This window comes from Sinohyriopsis cumingii, chromosome 6 (genome assembly GCF_028554795.1).
Source record: "Sinohyriopsis cumingii isolate HCF-2022 chromosome 6, ASM2855479v2, whole genome shotgun sequence".
NCBI lineage: Eukaryota > Metazoa > Mollusca > Bivalvia > Unionida > Unionidae > Sinohyriopsis > Sinohyriopsis cumingii.
This window is the reverse complement of record NC_142966.1, coordinates 131659223-131687187: the sequence shown is the minus strand read 5'-3', so window position 1 is coordinate 131687187 and position 27965 is coordinate 131659223. Positions and strand designations below refer to the sequence as shown.

At 36.8% G+C, this 27965-nt stretch overlaps 1 protein-coding gene across 1 annotated transcript in view; it reads left to right on the top strand.

The window, feature by feature from the left end:
• LOC149797986 (uncharacterized) overlaps positions 1–27965 on the top strand; it is an 86404-nt gene that overhangs the window by 52088 nt on the left and 6351 nt on the right. Inside the window, exon 2 of the mRNA XM_089960823.1 lies at positions 23633–23864. Within this exon, the coding sequence (XP_089816949.1) occupies positions 23633–23864 (232 nt within the window). The remainder of the gene's footprint in view (positions 1–23632; positions 23865–27965) is intronic.

The following is a 27965-nucleotide window of genomic DNA, read 5'->3' as shown; positions in this document are numbered from 1 at the left end:
TATACGTACAATGGAAATTTAACATGGCGAAAAATCGTGGGTCAATATACGTACAAGGGGATTTAACATGGAGAAAAATCGTGGGACAATATACGTACAATGGAAATTTAACATGGAGAAAAACGCTGGGCCACTCTAGGGACAATGGGAATTTAACATAGAGTTTGGGTCTGTCTAGCGACAAGGGGAAATTAACATGGGAATAGAGTTTGGGTCTGTCTAGGGACAAGGGGAATTGAACATATGGAAATTGAACATGGTGGGTCTGTATAGCGTCAAGGGGAATTGAACATGGTGGGATTGTCTAGGGACAATGATGGTAGAGGGTCAAACACAACAGAGACAGAAACATACATACACTAGTACAAGCGTGAGATTTATATATAAAGCATTACCAAGACCTGTGTTCAAAAATTTGCATAATTGTAATGATGCTATAAATAGCTATAATCAAGGAAATGCTCAACGACAAAATGGATGTGACTAAAAGTAACGCTAAAATGACGAATTTGTCCCAGAATTTAAAGGAAAATAAACATATCCCCGAAAATTAAGTTACAATGGTTTAGACTAAAATGGATAAAATTAGTAACTACTTACAATATCAACTTCTGTGACGATCGTGAATAAATACCTATGTATCTATAATCAGCTGAAATTCCTATGAAATCCCACTATCTATTTATAGCTCCAACTTGTGGGTTTTTCCTTTGGAAAATCCCACTATCTTTTTATAGCCTCAGCTTGAGTGACGTTCCTGTTTATGAATTCTAGTATATATGTATAGCTACAAAATGTGGAAATCCCCAAGTCGATATTTATAGTCTCAAAATTTCCAGCGTCAGTGACGTCACTGTACTGAACACTAGGGGATAAATGTCAACAGTGTTGCAAGTGGCTGACCTGAATACACGCTACTGCAGGTAGGTAGGTAGAGTGTATCTGATAGGGATAAAGTGAGTTTTTATAGGGACAAACAGAGACCAATACACACACACACACACACACACACACACACACACACACACACAACGTACGCGCGCAGACATACGCACACACACACACACACACACACACACAGGGAAGAGGAAAAAACAAACCCCAAATATACTATCAATACAGAAGGGAGATAACACAAACCCCAAATAAACTATCAACACAAACGTACGCGAACGCATACAAACCCCAAATATACTATTCACACAACGTCGCCAACGCATACAAAACCCAAATATGCTATCCACACTCGGGAGGAAGAAGAAAAAACAACCAAATATACGATCTACACAACGTACGCGAACACACACACACACACACACACACACACACACACACTCACACACAGAGGGAAGAGGAAAAAACAAACCCCAAATATACTATCAACACAGAAGGGAGATAATACAAACCCCAAATAAACTATCCACACAAACGAACGCGAACGCATACAAACCACAAATATACTATCAACACAGAAGGGAGATAATACAAACCCAAAATAAACTATCCACACAAACGTACGCGAACGCATACAAACCCCAAATATACTATCAACACAGAAGGGAGATAATACAAACCCCAAATAAACTATCCACACAAACGTACGCGAACGCATACAAACCCCAAATATGCTATCCACACTCGGGAGGAAGAAGAAAAAAACAACCAGATATACGATCTACACAACGTACGCGAACAAAAACACACACACACATACACACACACAGAGGGAAGAGTCAAAAACAAACTGCAAGTATACTATCAACACAGAAGGCAGATAATACAAACCACAAATAAACTATCAACACAAACGTACGCGAACGCATACAGACCCCAAATATACTATTCACACAACGTCGCTAACGCATACAAACCCCAAATATGCTATCCACACTCGGGAGGAAGAAGAAAAAACAACCAAATATACGATTTACACAACGTACGCGAACACACACACACACACACACACACACACACACAAACACACAGAGGGAAGAGGTTAAAACAAACCCCAAATATACTATCAACACAGAAGGGAGATAATACAAACCCCAAATAAACTATCCACACAAACGTACGCGAACGCATACAAACCCCAAATATACTATCAATACAGAAGGGAGATAATACAAACCCCAAATAAACTATCCACACAAACGTACGCGAACGCATACAAACCCCAAATATGCTATCCACACTCGGGAGGAAGAAGAAAAAAACAACCAAATATACGATCTACACAACGTACGCGAACAAAAACACACACACACACATACACACACACAGAGGGAAGAGTCAAAAACAAACACCAAATATACTATCAACACAGAAGTTAGATAATACAAACCCCAAATAAACTATCCTCACAAACGTACGCGAACGCATACAAACCACAAATATACTATCAACACAGAAGGGAGATAATACAAACCCCAAATGAACTATCCACACAAACGTACGCGAACGCACACAAACCTCAAATATACTATCAACACAGAAGGAAGATAATACAAACCCCAAATAAACTATCCACACAAACGTACGCGAACGCATAGAAACCCCAAATATGCTATCCACACTCGGGAGGAAGAAGAAAAAAACAACCAGATATACGATCTACACGACGTACGCGAACAAACACACACACACACATACACACACACAGAGGGAAGAGTCAAAAACAAACCCCAAATATACCATCAACACAGAAGGGAGATAATACAAACCCCAAATCAACTATCAACACAAACGTACGCGAACGCATACAAACCCCAAATATACTATTCACACAACGTCGCTAACGCATACAAAACCCAAATATGCTATCCACACTCGGGAGGAAGAAGAAAAAACAACCATATATACGATCTACACAACGTACGCGAACACACACACACACACACACACACACACACACACTCACACACAGAGGGAAGAGGAAAAAACAAACCCCAAATATACTATCAACACAGAAGGGAGATAATACAAACCCCAAATAAACTATCCGCACAAACGTACGCGAACGCATACAAACCACAAATATACTATCAACACAGAAGGGAGATAATACAAACCCAAAATAAACTATCCACACAAACGTACGCGAACGCATACAAACCCCAAATATACTATCAACACAGAAGGGAGATAATACAAACCCCAAATAAACTATCCACACAAACGTACGCGAACGCATGAAAACCCCAAATATACTATCAACACAGAAGGGAGATAATACAAACCCCAAATAAACTATCCACACAAACGTACGCGAACGCATACAAACCCCAAATATGCTATCCACACTCGGGAGGAAGAAGAAAAAAACAACCAAATATACGATCTACACAACGTACGCGAACAAACACATACACACACACATACACACACACAGAGGGAAGAGGCAAAAACAAACCCCAAATATACTATCAACACAGAAGGGAGATAATACAAACCCCAAATAAACTATCCACACAAACGTACGCGAACGCATACAAACCACAAATATACTATCAACACAGAAGGGAGATAATACAAACCCCAAATAAACTATCCACACAAACGTACGCGAACGCATAGAAACCCCAAATATGCTATCCACACTCGGGAGGAAGAAGAAAAAAACAACCAGATATACGATCTACACAACGTACGCGAACAAACACACACACACACATACACACACACAGAGGGAAGAGTCAAAAACAAACCCCAAATATACTATCAACACAGAAGGGAGATAATACAAACCCCAAATAAACTATCAACACAAACGTACGCGAACGCATACAAACCCCAAATATACTATTCACACAACGTCGCTAACGCATACAAACCCCAAATATGCTATCCACACTCGGAAGGAAGAAGAAAAAACAACCAAATATACGATCTACACAACGTACGCGAACACACACACACACACACACACACACACACACACACACTCACACACAGAGGGAAGAGAAAAAAACAAACCCCAAATATACTATCAACACAGAAGGGAGATAATACAAACCCCAAATAAACTATCCACACAAACGTACGCGAACGCATACAGACCACAAATATACTATCAACACAGAAGGGAGATAATACAAACCCCAAATAAACTATCCACACAAACGTACGCGAACGCATGCAAACCCCAAATATGCTATCCACACTCGGGAGGAAGAAGAAAAAAAACAACCAAATATACGATCTACACAACGTACGCGAACAAATACACACACACACACATACACACACACACACACATACACACACATACACAGAGGGAAGAGTCAAAAACAAACCCCAAATATACTATCAACACAGAAGGGAGATAATACAAACCCCAAATAAACTATCCACACAAACGTACGCGAACGCATACAAACCCCAAATATACTATTCACACAACGTCGCTAACGCATACAAACCCCAAATATGCTATCCACACTCGGGAGGAAGAAGAAAAAAACAACCAAATATACAATCTACACAACGTACGCGAACAAACACACACACACACACATACACACACACAGAGGGAAGAGGCAAAAACAAACCCCAAATATACTATCAACACAGAAGGGAGATAATACAAACCCCAAATAAACTATCCACACAAACGTACGCGAACGCATACAAACCCCAAATATACTATCAACACAGAGAGAAGAAGAAAAAGGTTTTTGAAAGCACCTAAGCCCTCACCTGCAATGACCAACTCTGCCAAACACCTACACCCCACCCCCACTCCCAACACTACAAAACCCATTTAACCCGTTATTTTATGGCATCACACTGATTTAGGAAACATCAAGACACAAATTGATGGATGAATAGACTGACTATTGTTTACCGACTTGCATGCCTAAAGAGCGTGCGTGAAGGAAAACATCCTTCCATTTCAATTCTAACTAAAACATGATCCAGAGGGATAGAGAGAGGTGAAGGAGCACAATTTCATAAAGTGTGAGTAAAAACAAAACACGCCATCCTTATTATACAATGTCAAGACCAAGAGACACTTACGTTTTCTTTCTGGTCTATTCTCTTTTAGAAGGTAGTATGAAATTTCACATCAGGGCCAACGCATCGGCTCACATTGTCAATTTTTCCATTTCCATGTCTTTACTGGCACAAGTTCTTCATCATCTTCAATTTCTTCTTCTTCTGAATCCCTCTTCTCTGTTTCGTCTTGTTTTTGTTTCTTCTCTTTTCTCGTAGGGCACTCTGAATTCCAGTGTCCTTTCTCCTGACAACGATATTAGGTATCTTGACTTTTGTCTCTCTTTCTTAGACGAAGCAGGTATTCTGGAGACAAATACCCATTTACCTTTGCAGATATAGCAAACTTCATTAGCACTTACACACTTTCGTATGACTCTCATCAAATCAACGATCAAAAGAGTTAAGTTTGTTGCCACTTTCGCATGTGAATTATGCTTTCGTATGACTTTTAGCAAATATTTGACCAGCAGGTCGATCTGTGCTGACTCTTCCATCTTCTTGATCGTTTGAGAGCGGAATGAATACTCTGACGCTAAGATACTTTCCTTATATACAGGGACCTGCTGCGTATGAAACCTAGTCAAATGTAATTTTGCAATAAGATGAAACGATTTCATTGAGGAAGTAAAAAGCAATGATGTACCGTATCGCCTCACACAAAACCTGAAGTGTTAGTTCAAATCCGTGTCAGCGATTTCGAAGACGACATAACTGAGCTTTAATCAATGCTCTCCAATTATGCCACAAAACCACGAGTCCTGATTCACGCCAAAAGAAATTTCGTTCGGTCCATAAAAAGTAGTATCATATCTGAGAAACGCAAAAAGGAACTTCCAGAAAACTGAGAAAGACGGCTTACACCTACAACGTAAATGTATGAGTTCAAGTAGTGCGTAAAACTTAGTCAAATTAAATTTTTATAGTCAAGACGAAACGATCTCTTTTCGAACAAGAAAGCAGACACCAAGCGACAATGGCGATCCGTGTCACACAACACTTTTCAAAATGTATATTATCAGAGGTTTGTTCTAGCGATCTGCACGGTTAAATTAAATGTTGATGTATTTTGCAATAAGACGGACACAATTTCCATGGGATCGCCCATGGTACGAATGTTCGTGCATTAGTTTAATTTTTAAAAATATTTTTTTTATATAAATCGCCTATAGGATAGACCCAGTAAAGCATGGCCATTCTCGTCACTGTCTGAATAGCTACTCAAGTCAATTCGAAGCGAACGCGGTAAGAAAATAAGTATAGCCAATGAAATGGCTTACAACGGGTGATGCATTGTTTTGTTCTAGGACTGTGTGGCATAATAATCCCTATGTTCTTGCGTTGTTACCATTACAGTGCAGACAGACTGAAATGTGAACTTACAAGCCCTCTTTGTGTGTGTTGTACCATTTCCTCTTTCCACATCAAAATACTGAGCGTCACAGTATTGGTTCGCGTTTTCAAACTGACCATTTTTTTTTATATCTCACTTAAACATTTCGACATAAACACTCACACTCACATCGGTAGAGTCAGAACAGACGTGTTACAGTATTGAGGGCATGTTATCTTTTCGTTTTCAAACTAATAAATTTGGGGCTTGTATGAAGTAAAGAACCGAAAGTACAGTGAATCTCAAGGATGATGACCCAATCTGTCTGTCTATTGATGCGTGTATTTACTTAAGAAGAAATATGACCTCTAAAACACAAAGAGATACGGCAAGCATGATTAGATCAAACACAACGATGTTTTCCTTCACGCCCGTGTAATTTAGAGTTTCAATCGTCTTTGAAGACAAACTTGGTCTCCTTTTGTAGGGCTTGAAATAATAAAAGAAACTGAAAAATCTTAAGCACTTTGCTATAGATAATTTCATCAACAGACTAAACAACATAAATACCGTTACAACAATAGAAAGCCTTAAATCTTCTATCAAAAAGAAATGCATGAAAAAAATTAAAGATTAACGATAACTAACCAATGAAACCGAATTTAACAAAGGCAATGACATGTGAAGAAATGCCTCTCACTTTGGAAAGGTAGGCGAATGTACTCTGTCATGCACCATCAACTTGAAAAAAATTATAAACAGAGAGAAACCTGAATTCAAAATTCAGTTGTTTCTTTTTCTTCAAAATTGTTTCGTTTCTTTTTTCTTTTTTTTTTTTTTGAACAAATCTGAGCACTAATATAGAGTGGAAAAGGGAAAATGCACATACAAGCTTTGATATTTCTGAAAAAATGAGGGGATATTCCTAACGTTCATAACCACCTATATATGCTTGGACTTGTCTGTGACTTATCCACAAAACAAGATGTACATATTTCTGGTCAAGCTGCAAGTGTGTGCGTGTTTTTGAAAATGGTAAAAATGGGATATACAATTTTCTCGTGACACTTATAAAGTGAAGAGTCTGTGCAAGTGTCAAAAGCCAAAGTCATATAAGTTTTGTATTTTGTACGGCTTGTAAAGATTTCCACTTTAGAAAATGTGAAGTATCACAAGTTATTATCACAAACAGAAGTGGAACATAGGGGCTTGCAAGAAAGAAAATAACCCAGACAGTTGGTGTCATCAAGAGTGCTAGAGACGGTACCCGAACTTGCTTGCTTGCTTACTTGAATTAAAGTGATTTTCGCTCTAATGGAGCATGTATCACTGGTTTAATAACGTACCGCGTGATTTTTAATTACTCCTGGGGAAGGAAAGAGAGCCTCATCCCCCCAGGCTTTTATGTACTCACAGACTACGTTTAAATTTAGCCAATCAGGTGTAGGACTAACTAGTCCTTAACAACCTGACTGAAAGGCTTTAAACATGAGTGGGAATTGTCTCACCACACACTCATTTTTCTGTCCGAGCGTGGTAAAGGAGGAAAAAGGTGCTCAGCAAGACAGCCATGGATGTTAAGTACTCACCAAAACGCTAGCCCGTACTTATTTCAAATCAAGTCGTGTCACCAAAAAAGACGACGTGTACGACATCAAAGGCATTGTCAAACGCAGAATGCCTCAGTGCTAACTGGCTAGGTCTGCATTTCTTACTCCCGCTGCTGTTGCGTATATTTCTTCCCTCCACACCGAGTTCTGGGTCTAATTCTTTAAATTTCGTTGTACCCGAACTTACATTATCCATATTATCACCAACAAAAAAAAAAAAAAAAAAAAAAAAAAAAACACGCACAGACCTGAAAGAAACACTCACTCACTTTTTACAGAACATTACTATTTTTAAAATTTTGATAAGCGACGGAAACGAACAACTTAGAGTCACACTTTCTAACCAAGATAAAGAAATCATGTGCTGATAGACTCACTTCTGTATTTTTTCTTCTAACTGACTAACATATCATAGGCAATGGAATGTTATTTCTTTTCGAGAGTATGGGGTAGCCCTGAAATTTTTTTGGGGAACTTGAAGCGATTGCCATAGCTTCAAGTTCCCCCAAAAAATTTCAGGGCTACCCCATACTCTCGAAAAGAAATAACATTCCATTGCCTATGATATGTTAGTCAGTTAGAAGAAAAAATACAGAAGTGAGTCTATCAGCACATGATTTCTTTATCTTGGTTAGAAAGTGTGACTCTAAGTTGTTCGTTTCCGTCGCTTATCAGAATTTTAAAAATAGTAATGTTCTGTAAAAAGTGAGTGAGTGTTTCTTTTAGGTCTGTGCGTTTTTTTTTTTTTTTTGGTTTTTTTTTTGTTGGTGATAATATGGATAATGTAAGTTCGGGTACAACGAAATTTAAAGAATTAGACCCAGAACTCGGTGTGGAGGGAAGAAATATACGCAACAGCAGCGGGAGTAAGAAATGCAGACCTAGCCAGTTAGCACTGAGGCATTCTGCGTTTGACAATGCCTTTGATGTCGTACACGTCGTCTTTTTTGGTGACACGACTTGATTTGAAATAAGTACGGGCTAGCGTTTTGGTGAGTACTTAACATCCATGGCTGTCTTGCTGAGCACCTTTTTCCTCCTTTACCACGCTCGGACAGAAAAATGAGTGTGTGGTGAGACAATTCCCACTCATGTTTAAAGCCTTTCAGTCAGGTTGTTAAGAACTAGTTAGTCCTACACCTGATTGGCTAAATTTAAAAGTAGTCTGTGAGTACATAAAAGCCTGGGGGGATGAGGCTCTCTTTCCTTCCCCAGGAGTAATTAAAAATCACGCGGTACGTTATTAAATCAGTGATACATGCTCCATTAGAGCGAAAATCACTTTAATTCAAGTAAGCAAGCAAGCAAGTTCGGGTACCGTCTCTAGCACTCTTGATGACACCAACTGTCTGGGTTATTTTCTTTCTTGCAAGCCCCTATGTTCCACTTCTGTTTGTGATAATAACTTGTGATACTTCACATTTTCTAAAGTGGAAATCTTTACAAGCCGTACAAAATACAAAACTTATATGACTTTGGCTTTTGACACTTGCACAGACTCTTCACTTTATAAGTGTCACGAGAAAATTGTATATCCCATTTTTACCATTTTCAAAATCACGCACACACTTGCAGCTTGACCAGAAATATGTACATCTTGTTTTGTGGATAAGTCACAGACAAGTCCAAGCATATATAGGTGGTTATGAACGTTAGGAATATCCCCTCATTTTTTCAGAAATATCAAAGCTTGTATGTGCATTTTCCCTTTTCCACTCTATATTAGTGCTTAGATTTGTTCCAAAAAAAAAAAAAAGAAAAAAGAAACGAAACAATTTTGAAGAAAAAGAAACAACTGAATTTTGAATTCAGGTTTCTCTCTGTTTATAATTTTTTTCAAGTTGATGGTGCATGACAGAGTACATTCGCCTACCTTTCCAAAGTGAGAGGCATTTCTTCACATGTCATTGCCTTTGTTAAATTCGGTTTCATTGGTTAGTTATCGTTAATCTTTAATTTTTTTCATGCATTTCTTTTTGATAGAAGATTTAAGGCTTTCTATTGTTGTAACGGTATTTATGTTGTTTAGTCTGTTGATGAAATTATCTATAGCAAAGTGCTTAAGATTTTTCAGTTTCTTTTATTATTTCAAGCCCTACAAAAGGAGACCAAGTTTGTCTTCAAAGACGATTTACACTCTAAATTACACGGGCGTGAAGGAAAACATCGTTGTGTTTGATCTAATCATGCTTGCCGTATCTCTTTGTGTTTTAGAGGTCATATTTCTTCTTAAGTAAATACACGCATCAATAGACAGACAGATTGGGTCATCATCCTTGAGATTCACTGTACTTTCGGTTCTTTACTTCATACAAGCCCCAAATTTATTAGTTTGAAAACGAAAACATAGCATGCCCTCAATACTGTAACACGTCTGTTCTGACTCTACCGATGTGAGTGTGAGTGTTTATGTCGAAATGTTTAAGCGAGATATAAAAAAAAATGGTCAGTTTCAAAACGCGAACCAATACTGTGACGCTCAGTATTTTGATGTGGTAAGAGGAAATGGTACAACACACACAAAGAGGGCTTGTAAGTTCACATTTCAGTCTGTCTGCACTGTAATGGTAACAACGCAAGAACATAGGGATTATTATGCCACACAGTCCTAGAACAAAACAATGCATCACCCGTTGTAAGCCATTTCATTGGCTATACTTATTTTCTTACCGCGTTCGCTTCGAATTGACTTGAGTAGCTATTCAGACAGTGACGAGAATGGCCATGCTTTACTGGGTCTATCCTATAGGCGATTTATATAAAAAAAATATTTTTAAAAATTAAACTAATGCACGAACATTCGTACCATGGGCGATCCCATGGAAATTGTGTCCGTCTTATTGCAAAATACATCAACATTTAATTTAACCGTGCAGATCGCTAGAACAAACCTCTGATAATATACATTTTGAAAAGTGTTGTGTGACACGGATCGCCATTGTCGCTTGGTGTCTGCTTTCTTGTTCGAAAAGAGATCGTTTCGTCTTGACTATAAAAATTTAATTTGACTAAGTTTTACGCACTACTTGAACTCATACATTTACGTTGTAGGTGTAAGCCGTCTTTCTCAGTTTTCTGGAAGTTCCTTTTTGCGTTTCTCAGATATGATACTACTTTTTATGGACCGAACGAAATTTCTTTTGGCGTGAATCAGGACTCGTGGTTTTGTGGCATAATTGGAGAGCATTGATTAAAGCTCAGTTATGTCGTCTTCGAAATCGCTGACACGGATTTGAACTAACACTTCAGGTTTTGTGTGAGGCGATACGGTACATCATTGCTTTTTACTTCCTCAATGAAATCGTTTCATCTTATTGCAAAATTACATTTGACTAGGTTTCATACGCAGCAGGTCCCTGTATATAAGGAAAGTATCTTAGCGTCAGAGTATTCATTCCGCTCTCAAACGATCAAGAAGATGGAAGAGTCAGCACAGATCGACCTGCTGGTCAAATATTTGCTAAAAGTCATACGAAAGCATAATTCACATGCGAAAGTGGCAACAAACTTAACTCTTTTGATCGTTGATTTGATGAGAGTCATACGAAAGTGTGTAAGTGCTAATGAAGTTTGCTATATCTGCAAAGGTAAATGGGTATTTGTCTCCAGAATACCTGCTTCGTCTAAGAAAGAGAGACAAAAGTCAAGATACCTAATATCGTTGTCAGGAGAAAGGACACTGGAATTCAGAGTGCCCTACGAGAAAAGAGAAGAAACAAAAACAAGACGAAACAGAGAAGAGGGATTCAGAAGAAGAAGAAATTGAAGATGATGAAGAACTTGTGCCAGTAAAGACATGGAAATGGAAAAATTGACAATGTGAGCCGATGCGTTGGCCCTGATGTGAAATTTCATACTACCTTCTAAAAGAGAATAGACCAGAAAGAAAACGTAAGTGTCTCTTGGTCTTGACATTGTATAATAAGGATGGCGTGTTTTATTTTTACTCACACTTTATGAAATTGTGCTCCTTCACCTCTCTCTATCCCTCTGGATCATGTTTTAGTTAGAATTGAAATGGAAGGATGTTTTCCTTCACGCACGCTCTTTAGGCATGCAAGTCGGTAAACAATAGTCAGTCTATTCATCCATCAATTTGTGTCTTGATGTTTCCTAAATCAGTGTGATGCCATAAAATAACGGGTTAAATGGGTTTTGTAGTGTTGGGAGTGGGGGTGGGGTGTAGGTGTTTGGTAGAGTTGGTCATTGCAGGTGAGGGCTTAGGTGCTTTCAAAAAACTTTTTCTTCTTCACTCTGTGTTGATAGTATATTTGGGGTTTGTATGCGTTCGCGTACGTTTGTGTGGATAGTTTATTTGGGGTTTGTATTATCTCCCTTCTGTGTTGATAGTATATTTGGGGTTTGTTTTTGCCTCTTCCCTCTGTGTGTGTATGTGTGTGTGTGTGTGTTTGTTCGCGTACGTTGTGTAGATCGTATATTTGGTTGTTTTTTTTCTTCTTCCTCCCGACTGTGGATAGCATATTTGGGGTTTGTATGCGTTAGCGACGTTGTGTGAATAGTATATTTGGGGTTTGTATGCGTTCGCGTACGTTTGTGTGGATAGTTTATTTGGGGTTTGTATTATCTCCCTTCTGTGTTGATAGTATATTTGGGGTTTGTTTTTGACTCTTCCCTCTGTGTGTGTGTGTGTGTATGTGTGTGTGTGTTTGTTCGCGTACGTTGTGTAGATCGTATAATTGGTTGTTTTTTTCTTCTTCCTCCCGAGTGTGGATAGCATATTTGGGGTTTGTATGCGTTCGCGTACGTTTGTGTGGATAGTTTATTTGGGGTTTGTATTATCTCCCTTTTGTGTTGATAGTATATTTGGGGTTTCTTTGCGTTCGCGTACGTTTGTGTGGATAGTTTATTTGGGGTTTGTATTATCTCCCTTCTGTGTTGATAGTATATTTGTGGTTTGTATGCGTTGGCGTACGTTTGTGTGGATAGTTTATTTGGGGTTTGTATTATCTCCCTTCTGTGTTGATAGTATATTTGGGGTTTGTTTTTTCCTCTTTTCTCTGTGTGTGAGTGTGTGTGTGTGTGTGTGTGTGTGTTCGCGTACGTTGTGTAGATCGCATATTTGGTTGTTTTTTCTTCTTCCTCCCGAGTGTGGATAGCATATTTGGGGTTTGTATGCGTTAGCGACGTTGTGTGAATAGTATATTTGGGGTTTGTATGCGTTCGCGTACGTTTGTGTTGATAGTTTATTTGGGGTTTGTATTATCTCCCTTCTGTGTTGATAGTATATTTGGGGTTTGTTTTTGACTCTTCCCTCTGTGTGTGTGTATGTGTGTGTATGTGTGTGTTTGTTCGCGTACGTTGTGTACATCGTATATCTGGTTGTTTTTTTCTTCTTCCTCCCGAGTGTGGATAGCATATTTGGGGTTTCTATGCGTTCGCGTACGTTTGTGTGGATAGTTTATTTGGGGTTTGTATTATCTCCCTTCTGTGTTGATAGTATATTTGTGGTTTGTATGCGTTCGCGTACGTTTGTGTGGATAGTTTATTTGGGGTTTGTATTATCTCCCTTCTGTGTTGATAGTATATTTGTGGTTTGTATGCGTTCGCGTACATTTGTGTGGATAGTATATTTGGGGTTTGTATTATCTCCCTTCTGTGTTGATAGTATATTTGGGGTTTGTTTTTGACTCTTCCCTCTGTGTGTGTGTATGTGTGTGTGTGTGTGTTTGTTCGCGTACGTTGTGTAGATTGTATATTTGGTTGTTTTTTTTCTTCCTCCCGAGTGTGGATAGCGTATTTGGGGTTTGTATGCGTTCGCGTACGTTTGTGTGGATAGCTTATTTGGGGTTTGTATTATCTCCCTTCTGTGTTGACAGTATATTTGGGGTTTGTATGCGTTCGCGTACGTTTGTGTGGATAGTTTATTTGGGGTTTGTATTATCTCCCTTCTGTGTTGATAGTATATTTGTGGTTTGTATGCGTTCGCGTACGTTTGTGCGGATAGTTTATTTGGGGTTTGTATTATCTCCCTTCTGTGTTGATAGTATATTTGGGGTTTGTTTTTTCCTCTTCCCTCTGTGTGTGAGTGTGTGTGTGTGTGTGTGTGTGTGTGTGTGTGTGTGTGTGTGTGTGTGTGTTCGCGTACGTTGTGTAGATCGTATATTTGGTTGTTTTTTCTTCTTCCTCCCGAGTGTGGATAGCATATTTGGGGTTTGTATGCGTTAGCGACGTTGTGTGAATAGTATATTTGGGGTTTGTATGCGTTCGCGTACGTTTGTGTTGATAGTTGATTTGGGGTTTGTATTATCTCCCTTCTGTGTTGATAGTATATTTGGGGTTTGTATGCGTTCGCGTACGTTTGTGTGGATAGTTTATTTGGGGTTTGTATTATCTCCCTTCTGTGTTGATAGTATATTTGTGGTTTGTATGCGTTCGCGTACGTTTGTGTGGATAGTTTATTTGGGGTTTGTATTATCTCCCTTCTGTGTTGATAGTATATTTGGGGTTTGTTTTTTCCTCTTCCCTCTGTGTGTTTGTGTGTGTGTGTGTGTGTGTGTGTGTGTGTGTTCGCGTACGTTGTGTAGATCGTATATTTGGTTGTTTTTTCTTCTTCCTCCCGAGTGTGGATAGCATATTTGGGGTTTGTATGCGTTAGCGACGTTGTGTGAATAGTATATTTGGGGTTTGTATGCGTTCGCGTACGTTTGTGTTGATAGTTTATTTGGGGTTTGTATTATCTCCCTTCTGTGTTGATAGTATATTTGGAGTTTGTTTTTGACTCTTCCCTCTGTGTGTGTGTATGTGTGTGTGTGTGTGTGTGTTTGTTCGCGTACGTTGTGTAGATCGTATATTTGGTTGTTTTTTTCTTCTTCCTCCCGAGTGTGGATAGCATATTTGGGGTTTGTATGCGTTCGCGTACGTTTGTGTGGATAGTTTATTTTGGGGTTTGTATTATCTCCCTTCTGTGTTGATAGTATATTTGTGGTTTGTATGCGTTCGCGTACGTTTGTGTGGATAGTTTATTTGGGGTTTGTATTATCTCCCTTCTGTGTTGATAGTATATTTGGGGTTTGTTTTGCCTCTTCCCTCTGTGTGTGTGTATGTGTGCGTGTGTGTGTGTTTGTTCGCGTACGTTGTGTAGATCGTATATTTGGTTGTTTTTTTCTTCTTCCTCCCGAGTGTGGATAGCATATTTGGGGTTTGTATGCGTTCGCGTACGTTTGTGTGGATAGTTTATTTGGGGTTTGTATTATCTCCCTTCTGTGTTGATAGTATATTTGGGGTTTTTTTTTTCCTCTTCCCTCTGTGTGCGAGTGTGTGTGTGTGTGTGTGTGTGTGTGTGTGTGTGTGTGTGTGTGTTCGCGTACGTTGTGTAGATCGTATATTTGGTTGTTTTTTCTTCTTCCTCCCGAGTGTGGATAGCATATTTGGGTTTTGTATGCGTTAGCGACGTTGTGTGAATAGTATATGTGGGGTTTGTATGCGTTCGCGTACGTTTGTGTTGATAGTTTATTTGGGGTTTGTGTTATCTCCCTTCTGTATTGATAGTATATTTGGGGTTTGTTTTTTCCTCTTCCCTGTGTGTGTGTGTGTGTGTGTGTGTGCGTATGTCTGCGCGCGTACGTTGTGTGTGTGTGTGTGTGTGTGTGTGTGTGTGTGTGTATTGGTCTCTGTTTGTCCCTATAAAAACTCACTTTATCCCTATCAGATACACTCTACCTACCTACCTGCAGTAGCGTGTATTCAGGTCAGCCACTTGCAACACTGTTGACATTTATCCCCTAGTGTTCAGTACAGTGACGTCACTGACGCTGGAAATTTTGAGACTATAAATATCGACTTGGGGATTTCCACATTTTGTAGCTATACATATATACTAGAATTCATAAACAGGAACGTCACTCAAGCTGAGGCTATAAAAAGATAGTGGGATTTTCCAAAGGAAAAACCCACAAGTTGGAGCTATAAATAGATAGTGGGATTTCATAGGAATTTCAGCTGATTATAGATACATAGGTATTTATTCACGATCGTCACAGAAGTTGATATTGTAAGTAGTTACTAATTTTATCCATTTTAGTCTAAACCATTGTAACTTAATTTTCGGGGATATGTTTATTTTCCTTTAAATTCTGGGACAATTTCGTCATTTTAGCGTTACTTTTAGTCACATCCATTTTGTCGTTGAGCATTTCCTTGATTATAGCTATTTATAGCATCATTACAATTATGCAAATTTTTGAACACAGGTCTTGGTAATGCTTTATATATAAATCTCACGCTTGTACTAGTGTATGTATGTTTCTGTCTCTGTTGTGTTTGACCCTCTACCATCATTGTCCCTAGACAATCCCACCATGTTCAATTCCCCTTGACGCTATACAGACCCACCATGTTCAATTTCCATATGTTCAATTCCCCTTGTCCCTAGACAGACCCAAACTCTATTCCCATGTTAATTTCCCCTTGTCGCTAGACAGACCCAAACTCTATGTTAAATTCCCATTGTCCCTAGAGTGGCCCAGCGTTTTTCTCCATGTTAAATTTCCATTGTACGTATATTGTCCCACGATTTTTCTCCATGTTAAATCCCCTTGTACGTATATTGACCCACGATTTTTCGCCATGTTAAATTTCCATTGTACGTATATTGTCCCAGGGGTCTCCGTAATGCTAATTCCCATTGTACGTATAGTATCCCACTTAACTACTCACGGTTTTATTGCCCAGATTGATTAAATAATAACATAAAATGAGAAATGAATGGATGGAATAACAAAGTTATAGAATAGAACAACCCGAGCCCCCGTATGGAAAACAAAACAATTTAATCACTTACATAACCAAAAAGAAATCGAACATGACATGTGAATGATTATTTTCTCTCAGAAACAGAGTTACAAAATTATGCGATTTTCAATTAGACATTTTCTGTTACTAGTAAAACAAATCTGATCATGTGATAAAGTGAATGATCGACTCAAATTGCCGTCATGACATCATCACCTGGTGCTTCCGATGCTTTCCCGATCGCTGCTGGTGATCGGTCATCTTTTCTCTCTCTGTCTGACTGTCAGTCTGTTTCTGTCTCTCTCTCTCTCCTTTATCCGCTCTGTCATCAACCTTCTGGTTGTAGTCTGCATTATCTTTCCACTGTGCAACCCGTATGGATCTGTCTTGTTCTTCATTGTGCTTTATCTGAGATTCGCACCTCTCTATGAAGTCGAATCTCTTCCCTTTTCGTGTGCCCCACTTTCTGACACGCATCCTTTTAGGACAATCTAAAGGGAATTATTTTATATTTCGTCTTGTCAAGACTTCCCTTTCGGCAGATACACTTTGACTGAATAGTTTCTACGAGGTGGGGGGGGGACTTTTTTAAATCCTAGGAATCCACACCCCTCGTTTAGCTTAGCTAATTAGGATTACTACTTTACCTGCGAAAAATCTTTATCACTCCTAACCAAGTCCAAATAATTCTCTATAGTTCGCCTTTATTAACAATTATTCTGGAAAATATGATTTTATGACATATATTTCAAATGGACCAGAAGATCCTAAAATTCTCCTCGGATTATATCTATCCCGTCACCTACCTATGGAACGCCAGAGCTGTCTTAAGATGAGAATATTTATTATATGATGTGCTTTTGTACTTATATGATGTGCAAACTTCATTATATACTGTGCATTTGTACTTATATGATGTGCAAACTTCATTATATGCTGTGCATTTGTACTTATATGATGTGCAAACTTCATTATATGCTGTGCATTTGTACTTATATGATGTGCAAACTTCATTATATGCTGTGCTTTTGTACTTATATGATGTGCAAACTTCATTATATGCTGTGCATTTGTACTTATATGATGTGCAAACTTCTTTATATGCTGTGCAAACTTCATTGTATGCTGTGCTTTTGTACTTATATGATGTGCAAACTTCATTATATGCTGTGCATTTGTACTTATATGATGTGCAAACTTCTTTATATGCTGTGCAAACTTCATTATATGCTGTGCTTTTTTACTTATATGATGTGCAAACTTCATTATATGCTGTGCTTTCTTCCTTATATGATGTGCAAACTTCTTTATATGAAACTTCATTATAATGAGAGGCCGATAGCTGCCGCCAGAATACAACATCAAAGTAACATGAATCTGTCATCAATTTGTTATTAGCAAGTGTGAATTTCATTCATGTCAAAATTAATTGCTTTTAGACTCCCAGCTAACTGTCCAGCTAGAATGCCTGTATTTCAGTTCCCTGTGTTTGAAAGCTAGCTTTAAATATGGGATTTCTATATTGTATTGTGCATAATAGATTGTAGGTGATATTTTGTACCAAAATAAGATTAGCTGACTGTTATTGTGATGTGTTTGATTGACAGGCACTCCAAATACATTGTCTGAATAGTGTTGTGATTTTTTTTTTTACAAGAATACTTAGCTTTATCTTGTAATATGTAATATAATCAAGAATTCCAAGAGGAAGAAATGATAAGAATTCTATATTATTTGTATTCAGTATTTTGTAGTATCACATATTCAGTGTATCACATACCTACACATACTAATGTGAGCCTCAGTTTGATATATATATATATATATATATATATATATATATATATATAATTGTAGAAATTACATAGCTTTATACCACAGTAATTTTTTTCCTGTTTATATTATCAGTTAAGTTTAAGTTCAATAACAGTTCAATAGCAATAAGTTCAATAACAATGCTCTCTTCAAAATCAGTTTTGACAATTTGTTTTATTTACGTATCATCAATAGGAAAATAAATATCAAGTTCGTTAATTGGATTTGGAGGTAACATAAATACGTAAGCCAAGTCGGCAGCTCATTTGCAGCCCAAGTTACGCATTTGATCTCCAATGCTCATCTAACTGTGACAGGCAGTCACCAACATGCCAACCTGTTTTCAAGCCTAACTCAAAGTAAATCTAAACCACATTTTAGATTTAGCTTATGTACGAATTTATAAATGCTAGGCTTGTGATAATTAGGTTCATGCTTTCTACCTTAAAAATTAGGGGGGTGTCAAAATACGAAACTATCCAGTGAGACCTTAAGCTAACTCAAACATACTAACTATGTAAGGCTGCATCTGATTGGAGGATGCATTCTTTGGCTGGATTTGCAACTTGCAAGGTTCGATATATTAACTCAAATTTGATTGGTAGTTCAATACTCTTGTAGAAATTTAACTTGTAATATGCAACCAAAATTGAATAAATGTAATTGAGGGCTGAATTCACAATAACTTAATTCTTTTAGCTAGGAATATTTGGTGTTAACTATTATTGGAAATGCTAATTGAATTTAATAAAACGCTCTTATTAGTTGGCAGATTGGAAATTGTTTGTTTGGTGTTGAGGGTCTATCCTAAATTTCTTTCCACTTTTGCCTCGTCCAGACAGACCATTTAAGAAGTGTGACACTCAAACATAACCACGGAGCTGTAGTGGTACCATTCATACAGTTCAGAATCCCGACATTCGAGAATTAACCAGTCGCAAAAGCACCAGATGCATAGGCGACTTTATTTTTTTTTATCATTCAGTCAATTCCATTAACTAGCAGTAATAATAAGATTTAAAGATGCCTGCTGTGGTAGCCATATTAAATGTCGGAGTAACACCATTTTCGTTTACAACCGAGTAGACCATATAATGAACATGTGTGCATAAAGCGTCATGATAATCCTCCAAATTAGATTACGATAAGTGGTGATAAGAAATATATTAATGGACAGACAACATGCCATCCCAAAAGCTCATCTTTTCTTTAATAACTTGAAGATAAGAAAGGAAATTATGCACATATAATAAACCTTTTGAAGACAAAAAAAATCATTGCTCTCAATTAAAGGTTTTGAAAATATGCATAAGTAGTATTCATTTACTAGTTTGATTGCAGTTCAGCAACAATATGACATTGCACATGATATATATATATATATATATATATATATATATATATATATATATATATATATATATATATATATATATATATATTCACAGGCGTTGAAATTACTGGTAGTCGTCTAGTCCAAGACTAGTAAATTTTCTGTCCGACTAGTAATTTACATAATTTCTGTAGTTCAATGGCTAGTTCTCATGATACCTGTCTGACAGTATGTTGTGTGAAGGACTAGTGAAATATTGAAAGATCAGCAGGACAAGTAAATTTCTCACTGTACTAGTCCTTATGGCTACAAAGAAATTTGTTTCCAATTCTAAGCATGTATGTTGCTCATTTCAAATGAACGTCTTGAATCAAATAATTTGAAATGATGAGACTTTTTAAAATGTATTTTCTGATTTTTATTTCCAAGTGAGTAGAAGTAACATTCTGTTTCAGATGTGTAAACAATCATTGCTTTATTTCAAATGCAAGCTAAAATAATGATGGCCAGTAGGTGAATAGAAGAGAAAGGAGACCCCTGTCAGTGTTCTCAGCCAAGTTCTCATAAATGCCTAAGAAATGAGAACAGGTTGAAATGTAAAGTATAGCACTCTACCAACCATGTAATAACTATTTTATGCTACTGCAATATACATGGGTGCATAATCAGTATATGTTATTTTGTATTGTACATTATATATACTGGCCCGGATTAAGGCCTTTGGGGGCCCTGGGCACAGCCAACATAGGGACCCATAGCTATCCTGCCTTGTCCATATATATGGTTACAGTACTGTTAACTATACTGCCTGTGAAATCAGACGATACTATACAGGGCCCCTTGAGCCACAGGGGCCCTGCCTGTGAAATCAGATAATATACTGGGCCCCTTGAGCCTCTGGGGCCCTGGCCATGTTGCCCATTTTGCAATATGGATAATCCGGTCCTCTCTCTCTCTCTCTCTCTCTCTCTCTCTGTGTGTATGATATATAATGATTTGTGTGTACGCATGACAAGTAAAAAAAAGTATGCTGTTGAAATAAATTTTGTTTGAAACATTATTTCCTTCTGTAATGCAAATAAAAATAAATATGCTGTACATTAGTATTATTTCCGGTTTGATAGAATTCCCTCTCGCTCTTACCCCATTTATGATTATACAAATGTTACATTTGTGGACTTGCCTATATCTTAACACATCTCTCTTCTCTCAATAAGGCAAAACAATTATATTCTAAACTCTAAAATTCTTACCTATTCATATCACTCCCTGGATATCACAAATACCAAGAAACATTGTACTTATATGTTGACAATAAAGAAACTTTAGATGATTATACCACTAAAAATTTACAAACATCCAGTACTTAAGGCTGGGACATCAAAACCAGGGAACACGAGAGACCTAGTGGTCTAAAACGATTGCCATACTAGCCGCCATGTATAGCCTATCGTGTGCTGACAACTTGTGATAAATCCACAAAAAACGTCCAAACCAATAACCATGATGTGACTGGCTGCCTGATTCATGAACTATAGTAACTAATACAAATGTGTAACATAATATACCACGGTGATATTAAATATTACCTCCCCATCCAATTAACGAACTTGACATTTATTTTCCTATTGATGATATGTAAATTAAACAAATTGTCAAAATTAAGTTTGAAGAGAGCATTGTTATTGAACTTGTTGCTATTGAACTGTTATTGAACTTAAACTTAACTGATAATATAAACAGGAAAAAAATTACTGTGGTATAAAGCTATCTAATTTCTACAATTATATATATATATATATATATATATATATATATATATATATATATATATATATATATATATATATATCAAACTGAGGCTCACATTAGTATGTGTAGGTATGTGATACACTGAATATGTGATATTACAAAATACTGAATACAAATAATATAGAATTCTTATCATTTCTTCCTCTTGGAATTCTTGATTATATTACATATTACAAGATAAAGCTAAGTATTCTTGTAAAAAAAATAAAATCACAACACTATTCAGACAATGTATTTGGAGTGCCTGTCAATCAAACACATCACAATAACAGTCAGCTAATCTTATTTTGGTACAAAATGTCACCTACAGTCTATTATGCACAATACAATATAGAAATCCCATATTTAAAGCTAGCTTTCAAACACAGGGAACTGAAATAGGGGCATCTTAACTGGACAGTTAGCTGGGAGTCTAAAAGCAATTAATTTTGACATGAATGAAATTCACACTTGCTAATAACAAGTTGATGACAGATTCATGTTACTTTGATGTTGTATTCTGGCGGCAGCTATCGGCCATCTCATTATAATGAAGTTTCATATGAAGAAGTTTGCATATCATATAAGGAAGAAAGCACAGCATATAATGAAGTTTGCACATCATATAAGTAAAAAAGCACAGCATCTAAAGAAGTTTGCACATCATATAAGTACAAAAGCACAGCATATAATGAAGTTTGCACATCATATAATGAAGTTTGCACATCATATAAGTACAAAAGCACAGCATATAATGAAGTTTACACTTCATATAAGTACAAAAGCACAGCATATAAAGAAGTTTGCACATCATATAAGTACAAATGCACAGCATATAAAGAAGTTTGCACATCATATCAGTACAAAAGTACAGCATATAATAAATATTCTCATCTTAAGACAGCTCTGGCGTTCCATATACTGAGAGATTTATACTACAGAGGGGTTATTCTATAAAATTTTGCACCCTTACAATATAGGAATAAGAAAAATATGAAAATAATTTCGCCATTAAGTCTGTGTATTCGACACTTAAGCATATAATAAATATATATTTGTTATATTTTTTTCTCACCATACAATGCAACTTTAAGATGAAAGTTTACTACGTAAATGTTGAGTGCAAAAGGTAGACTGCATACTCGTTTTTCAAATAGTATCAAGTAGTAAATATATTTATAGCTACCAAACCGTTTTCTACTAAATATGCTTACAGAGGCTGGAAACATTTTCAATTAAGTATGCTTACAGCTGCCAAAACAGTACATATTAATATGGTTACTTGTCTCTGAAACAATGTCTATTAAATATGCTTAGAGCTGTCAAAACATTATCTATGAAATATGCTTACAGCTGTCAAAGTATTATCTGCTGAACATGTTTACAGCTGCCAAAAACATTATGGACTAAATATACTTATAGCTGCCAAAACATTAAGTATACTAACAGCTGGCAAAACATCCTAAATACACTTGCAGTTGTCAAAATCAGTATCTAATCAACACCCTCACAACAGCCAAATTTATGTGTATCCTTACACCTGCCAAGACCATTACCTGTTAAGCATATTTTACATCTGTCCAAAATTATCTATTAAATATACTTAAGCTGGCAACCAATTGTATATTGCATATGCTTAAAGTTGTTGAAATTATTTATATTACCTTGGATTACTGCTGTTAAAATTATATATTAAATGTGCGTACAGCTGTGTAAAATATATGGTTAATATGCTTATTGCTTCCACAAAGTATGTGTCATATATACTTACAGAAACATTTGAGATCTTAAACTCTATTGAATTTAATTGTAAAAACTAGCTTGTATTGGATAATTTATCTTTTTTAATATTTCTTCTTACAGATTATCATCATCAACAACTCCTTTTCCTCTTCAGTTATGAATGATAAAGATAAACATGAATCAATAACAGCACCGCGTAAATACTTTTCATGAGAAATGAATGTAATTATTCACAAAGATCAAGTCGTATTTCTCTTTCAGACTGAGCACCATAGCTGGCAACCAAATGTCAGACGCTAATTCGGATATAACAGATCTCAGTGACCCATATCGGCCTACGAAACTTGCCGAAATGTTTAAGGAAGTTTACAACGAGGAATGGACTGAAGCCTTTCAGCATTACGATGCAGTCTTGAACAATGATGATCAAATTTTGGAAAATCTTGTTTTCATCCCTAAGGATGCTAGCAAGAAAAAGTTGATGATGATGTCACTTTGAATAATTCAGCACAGTAATCCAACCTATCAAAAAAAGTAGGTGAGTCTTTGGACAAACGGAACATGTATATATATATGGTCAACATTTCACATGACGTAAAGATTCATCTTTAATTCTTTTCTTTTATCTGATACACTATAAATTGAACCATTAATATGCAACTTTGCCTAGTATTCTTGCAATTCGATAGACTCTCTTTCAAATATATCAGAGAAAATATAGTAATTACGTGAGCCATACATATGTTTGTAAGTATGGCATAATGTCGTGGAAATTATAGTTTCCTGCTAATGCGTGATTTAATCACTCGAAATTACGAGCAAGAATGTCAGACTGCATGTATATGCTGATGGTGTTGTTCATTTGAAGCGACCATGGATCTCTAATATGTACCTTCACCACTGACTCTTCTTTCGAGATTTTTTCCCCTAGAAAATAAATATTGCCACGATCACACTCAACTTTGTGTATATAAATCGGTTTAATAACTACTACTGAGTATTAATGTATCTTTCATTTTGAAAAGGTTTCGATCATGGAATTTTTGTTTTCTTATTTGGGTTTCTCTGCTCCATAATGTTATGTTTCAGTCAACATTTGATGAGTTCTGGCCTAAATCTAAAGTTAGAACACTCTGTAACAGTAGATTAAAGGAGACCAGAAACAAAAAAATTCCTTTTATGTATGTAATTCTCTACAAATTTTAATTGGACTGTGATGTTCATAAATTAAATATCGTAGGCGGGTAGTGATTATATTGCGCGGAATATACCACGATTCCGTAAATTGCCGAGTTTTTCCGACCTTTGATAACACGACAGATCACGTGGTCCCGTGACGTAATACTAGTCAGTCGTCAAATACAAACACATACGTGGCGAGCGAGACAGACAGGAGGAGACCAGATATGGGCTGTATAATTGAAAAGTTAAATATGCTACCGAGTTGTGCTCATAACTATATCTGCTGAATTGTGTGTTAACAATGTGTTTAAGACCTGACAGCAGAAAAGTACAACAGTGAGAAGGTGCTCATATTTCATATTTTGGAATTTACAAAATGCAATGTAATTTTTAAATAAATACTTATACATCGTGTGCTGTGCAAAAATGTGATAAGGATTAAGTGATGGTGCCCAATGTAAAAATTAAAAATTTATCACAATGCAATTAATTCATTTAAGAAGGATGAGGTTCAATCGTATTATATGTAAATGACAAAGTCATTGCCTACCCCCAACACACACACACACATACACACACACACACACACCACCACCACCACCGAAGGTATGATATCTTGAAAATATACATCCAACACTGAAACGCTGAGAGATAATACTGAATTCTGTGGAACGGGGACAGACTTGTGTGTGAAACAATATACATTATTTTGGATGTGTAAAAGGCATTGAGAACGGTTTTCATCGGTCGAAACTTAAGCATTAGTTTTTCCACACACAACCGCCCCCCCCCCCCACATAAATCTGCAAAGCAGAAATCATAAGTAATTAATTTAAACATTAAGAAGCTTCCTTCTTATGATTCAACCACAGTGTATTTTACATGCAGGCTACAGATAGCGTATTGACAAATCTGATAGTATATACATGTTTGGTATAATAGTTTATGTACTGTACTGGTTAGTGCTGAAAGAAATTTTGTAGGCCCAGTCCCAGGGCTGGTGACTTAAATAAACTTACTAGCCCTGACTGAAATTCCACAAGCCCGGACAGTTCATACCTGTCAACTCTCAAGCCGGGAGAAAAACCTCCCGATTTTTGGGATATTTCCACACCTACCACCCGATCTCGTACTATCTCCCGAGTTTTCGGAGAAAACTCCCTATTATTACATTATGTCTGCCAATTTTCATTTCTCAGAAGAAAAATAAAAACATACATAAATAGATAAAACGTATACAATCCACATATGCCGTATTCTATTTTATCACTTGTGAGTATTGTAGTGACGAAATAATAAATATCACACGAGTTTTTTCCTTCAGTAAATAGAATGTTAAGATTAAACATTATTCACGTAAATTTCAGATTTTTTAAAACACTACAATATAATTGTAGTAACAAAAACATTAAAAAAATAACATTGTCACCAATTAGCTTAAATCCCATGAATGATCACTGAATGTTGCCTATTTTTCTCTGCAAACAAAATCAATCTCCATTTCCACCAAAGAAACTCTGCCAGTTAACGCCTGACACTCCTCTACCGTATATGTAAAGTTTAATTACCATGATTAAATTAAAAGAAGGAATAAAACAAAATATGCCACGCAGTATATGTGCCCCCAAAGAACTAATTCAGAATCAATATTTTATTCAGTAAACAGTGTTACACGCCTTAAGACTTAAACCTAAGGAAATAAGGTGGGATTTAAATGTGAGAAAAACAGATTTTAATTGTTAAAATGAAGTCTAGGCATCGTAAGTTATAATAAAATAGGGCATCGTTTATTTACCAATCAATGCTGATGTTTACATATACATATTGTAGAACATGGTTTCTTTGAAGTATGTCCGAAGGGCAGTCCTTTTCACAGGATAAATAAATTGATAAGTATTAACTGTTAATTAGTCACACTGGCCTTATGCTTGTGTACTCAAGTCTAACCTTTAGCTATTATGCAGTTTTGCCACAGCTGACGAGAATAAGATACAAGGGTCTTGTCCTGGGGGATAATAAGGCGTTTCACAGGGAGAAATGGCGCGTCCCATGGGCGCTCGCACATTGGGGCAAGGGGTGGGGTCAATAGTAGCCTCCCCCAATTTCTATTGTAAGCCAGTTAAATTGAAACTTTGATTTTATAACTGACCTCTTTTCTCTTAGTCGCTGCTATTTAAACATCCCAAAGGGATAGTTTTATATCAGTTCCAATCATTACATATAACCGTTTATACATACTACGTGTAACAGGCATAGACTGAATTTTTTTTTTAAATTTTTAATTTTTTTTTTTTAAGATTACTGAAAATTGTGTTTTCTTGAAACATGACCGTGTCAGGGGTTTAGAATCTTATTTTTAGCAAAGCTTCAATTTGATTAAAATCAGATCTCAATTTCACCTAGGACAGCGGTGATTTAATTTCGATTGAGCCGTGTTAAGGTATGTATATCAACATCTTGAAAATACATTTCCTCATTTCATCAGCGCGATAAAAGTTTCCTCAGGCAAACAATTTTTTTCCGACAAACCCGACGGGCACCTAACTTTGAATACAGGATGGGCCCGAACTAAAATTAGAGGGGCCCCGGGTGTCGGGCTATCACATTTTTAGCACTGCTGGTGTAGATAAAAGATCAATGAATAGATTGTTGCATTTTGTGGTCACTTACTCGGCTTTCTGCCTATTTTCGTAACTCACAAATGTAACACTTTTCCCAGGATTTAAAATATCCAACAGTATGTCTGGAACAGCGACAACTTTTAGTCTAGGCCCAGCATTTGCGTATCCTAGGGCTGCCATTTTTTTCAGGATCGTTCTCGTAACATTCCTTTAGACATGTAATGATCACAGAGTGCTGTATGGTGTTGCTTTGAAATCGCCACGCGTGTAATAATATATCCATACTTTATGCCTTTATCTTTGGAAAAGAAGAAAAAAAAATGTTGTCCACAGCGTTTCTTAATGTGCTATTATACCCGTAAGCAACGCAAAACGGCATTGTCTTTAACTCTGGCAACTCCCAGTTGGGATGCTGGAGTCGCTACTATGACGTCACACCCCGAAAGTAACCGAATAGGCGCGGAAATTTTGCATACGAGGTCACGGAAATTCAGCTCCTAGAAGATATGCCAATATTTATATATTGGCATTACGGTCGCAGATGATACTTCAGAATCATGTTTTCTTCTATAGTGCTTTTATTATTATTTTGTATTTCCATTGGTTTCTGGTCTTAATATTTAGACTTCCTTACGCTTTCAATTTTATTGACTGCTTTTTAATCTTGTCAAGGCTTAAATTGCAATAAAATGCATCGATCATTAATATGTTTCGTCACCACGACTCGTCTTTCCAGATTGTTTCCCCTGCAAGATGAATATTGTCAGGATCACACTCATTTCTTTCTTCGT